Consider the following 2087-nt stretch of genomic DNA (forward strand, 5'->3'; position numbering starts at 1 on the left):
AATAGTTTTATGGTTGGGTCACAACGTGAGGAACTGTATTGAAAGGGCCAGAAGGTTGAGAACCGCTGTTCTAGACCCTTCCGCCCAAGCTACACCTGGGACCGCCACGTTGCCAAGTGTCATTGCGTGATAGGCACACAGAACGTTCTCATGGGGAAGTGTGCAAGGGGGAGAGGGGAAAGGACCTAAAGGGCGACTCCGATCACCTGCTGCCTCAAGAAACGACACCCATAGGTGATGCGTGCACTCACTGTGGTATCACCTACGGGGAATGGGAGAGTGACATGTTTTATAACGTCCTCACCCAAGGATATTTCTCCATTGGTTTTTAGAGAGAGTGGGAGGGATGGAAGGAGGGAGGGGGCTAAGGAGAGAGGGACGAGAGAGAGGGAGACATCGAGACACTAATATGAGAGAGACACATCGACTGGATGCCTCCCACACTCAGCCCCGGCCAGAGCTGGGGATTCACCCTGCAACCCCGATACGTGCCCTGGACTGGGAATCGATCCTGAGACCCTGTGGTCCGCGGGCCTATGTCCTAGCCACTGAGCTAACTAGCCTGGGCTGGGAGGATGATCTTAAGAACAACTGACCATCCCAGGGATGGGTGAACATGGCCAAGAGGCACAAAACTTCTAGGTGTGAAATAACTGAGTAAAGCAACAGAGAGCAGGGTCTTCAAGGGGAAATGACGCTACAGCTTCCTGTCGGCTGGCTGCGTCCTCCGCTTCCTGCGCTGGGACCAGGGACTGTGAGGGGCGTGGTGAGAGCAGCGGCCGCCGACCAACAGGTACTTATCAGGGTCACGGCCACATGGTTTTGTGACACAAGTTCAGAACAGCCACTGAAAGTGGACACTGACGTTAATTTAAGTGCGGACTGTAAATACTTCGGCAATAATTTAAAGACAATCAAGTCAGCCCTAGCCACTCTGCTCAGCAGATGAGAGCACTGGCCGTTGGACTGGAGGGTTCTGGGTTCGATTCTGGTCAAGGGCACCGACCTCAGTTGCAGGCTGGATCCCTGGCCTGGTCGGGGCCTGTGTGTGAGGCAATCAATTGATGTGTCTCTCTCACATCGATGTTTCTCTCTCTCTGTCTCTCCCCCTCCCTTCTACTCTCTCATAAAAAAAATAAAAAATGGCAAGATTTCATTCTTAAAAACACACAATCAAGTCATATCCTATATAATAAAAGGCTAATATGCAAATCGACCCTACAGCAGAACGTAGGGTTGCTATGATGCACACTGACCACCAGGGGGCAGACGCTCAATGCAAGAGCTGCCCACAGGGGGGAGCACTGCTCAGCCAGAAGCTGGGCTCACAGCTGGCGAGCACAGCGGCGGTGGCTGACGGCTCCCGGACCGCAAGAGGGCGTAGGCCAGGCTGAGAGACCCCACCCCCAGTGCACGAATTCCGTGCACCAGGCCTCTAGTAAGACAATAACTTCCTTTCTCACCTCCTCACTGAAGAAGCTGAAGTCGCATGTCAGCACGTCAGGGTTACAGAACCTGTAGAGCAGGGTGTTGAGGCAGCGCTGGTCCCAGGGGTCGGTCACCTGGCCGCCGTACACCACCTCCCCGAGCAGGTAGCGCAGCTTCTGCCACGGCACGGCCGGCTGGGCCGTCAGGGTGTTTTCCAGCATCTTCACGGCCGCCTGTCGGGAACGCACGCGCTTATGTTATTTCAGGGTGTGTTTTCGGCGCGCTCTGCCCTTTCAACACGAAAGCAACAGCTCTCAGGCCGCTGCCCGCATTTCTTCTGTAGGAATACACGGGAACGGCGAGAGGAATAGACGTAGTAGGCTGTCCGTGTTTGCCCACGACTTCTCGTTTTGTTGTTAAATTCACACCGAACTACTTAATTCATTTCTGAATGGAGTCCACAGGCAAGGCTGCCCCCGCCTGGGGGGGGCCCAATCTGCCTGCCCATGTCGCCCATGGCAGTCTCACAGCGCGTCCCCCGGTGTCCTGGGGCCCCGCCACCCGGCCCTCCCGGGGCTGCCCTGCTGGGTGCTGAAACTCAGTGAAATCACCTGCACTTTCCTTCTCCAAGGACACGCCTTCTCTTGTGCTCTTGGACA

General features: G+C 55.4%; 1 protein-coding gene across 1 annotated transcript in view; it reads right to left on the bottom strand.

Moving 5' to 3' along the window:
* DNAH14 (dynein, axonemal, heavy chain 14) overlaps positions 1-2087 on the bottom strand; it is a 157968-nt gene that overhangs the window by 8644 nt on the left and 147237 nt on the right. The window contains exon 70 of the mRNA XM_015562337.1: positions 1412-1661. Within this exon, the coding sequence (XP_015417823.1) occupies positions 1412-1661 (250 nt within the window). The remainder of the gene's footprint in view (positions 1-1411; positions 1662-2087) is intronic.

Source organism: Myotis davidii, unplaced genomic scaffold (genome assembly GCF_000327345.1).
Source record: "Myotis davidii unplaced genomic scaffold, ASM32734v1 scaffold174, whole genome shotgun sequence".
Classification (NCBI taxonomy): Eukaryota; Metazoa; Chordata; class Mammalia; order Chiroptera; family Vespertilionidae; genus Myotis; species Myotis davidii.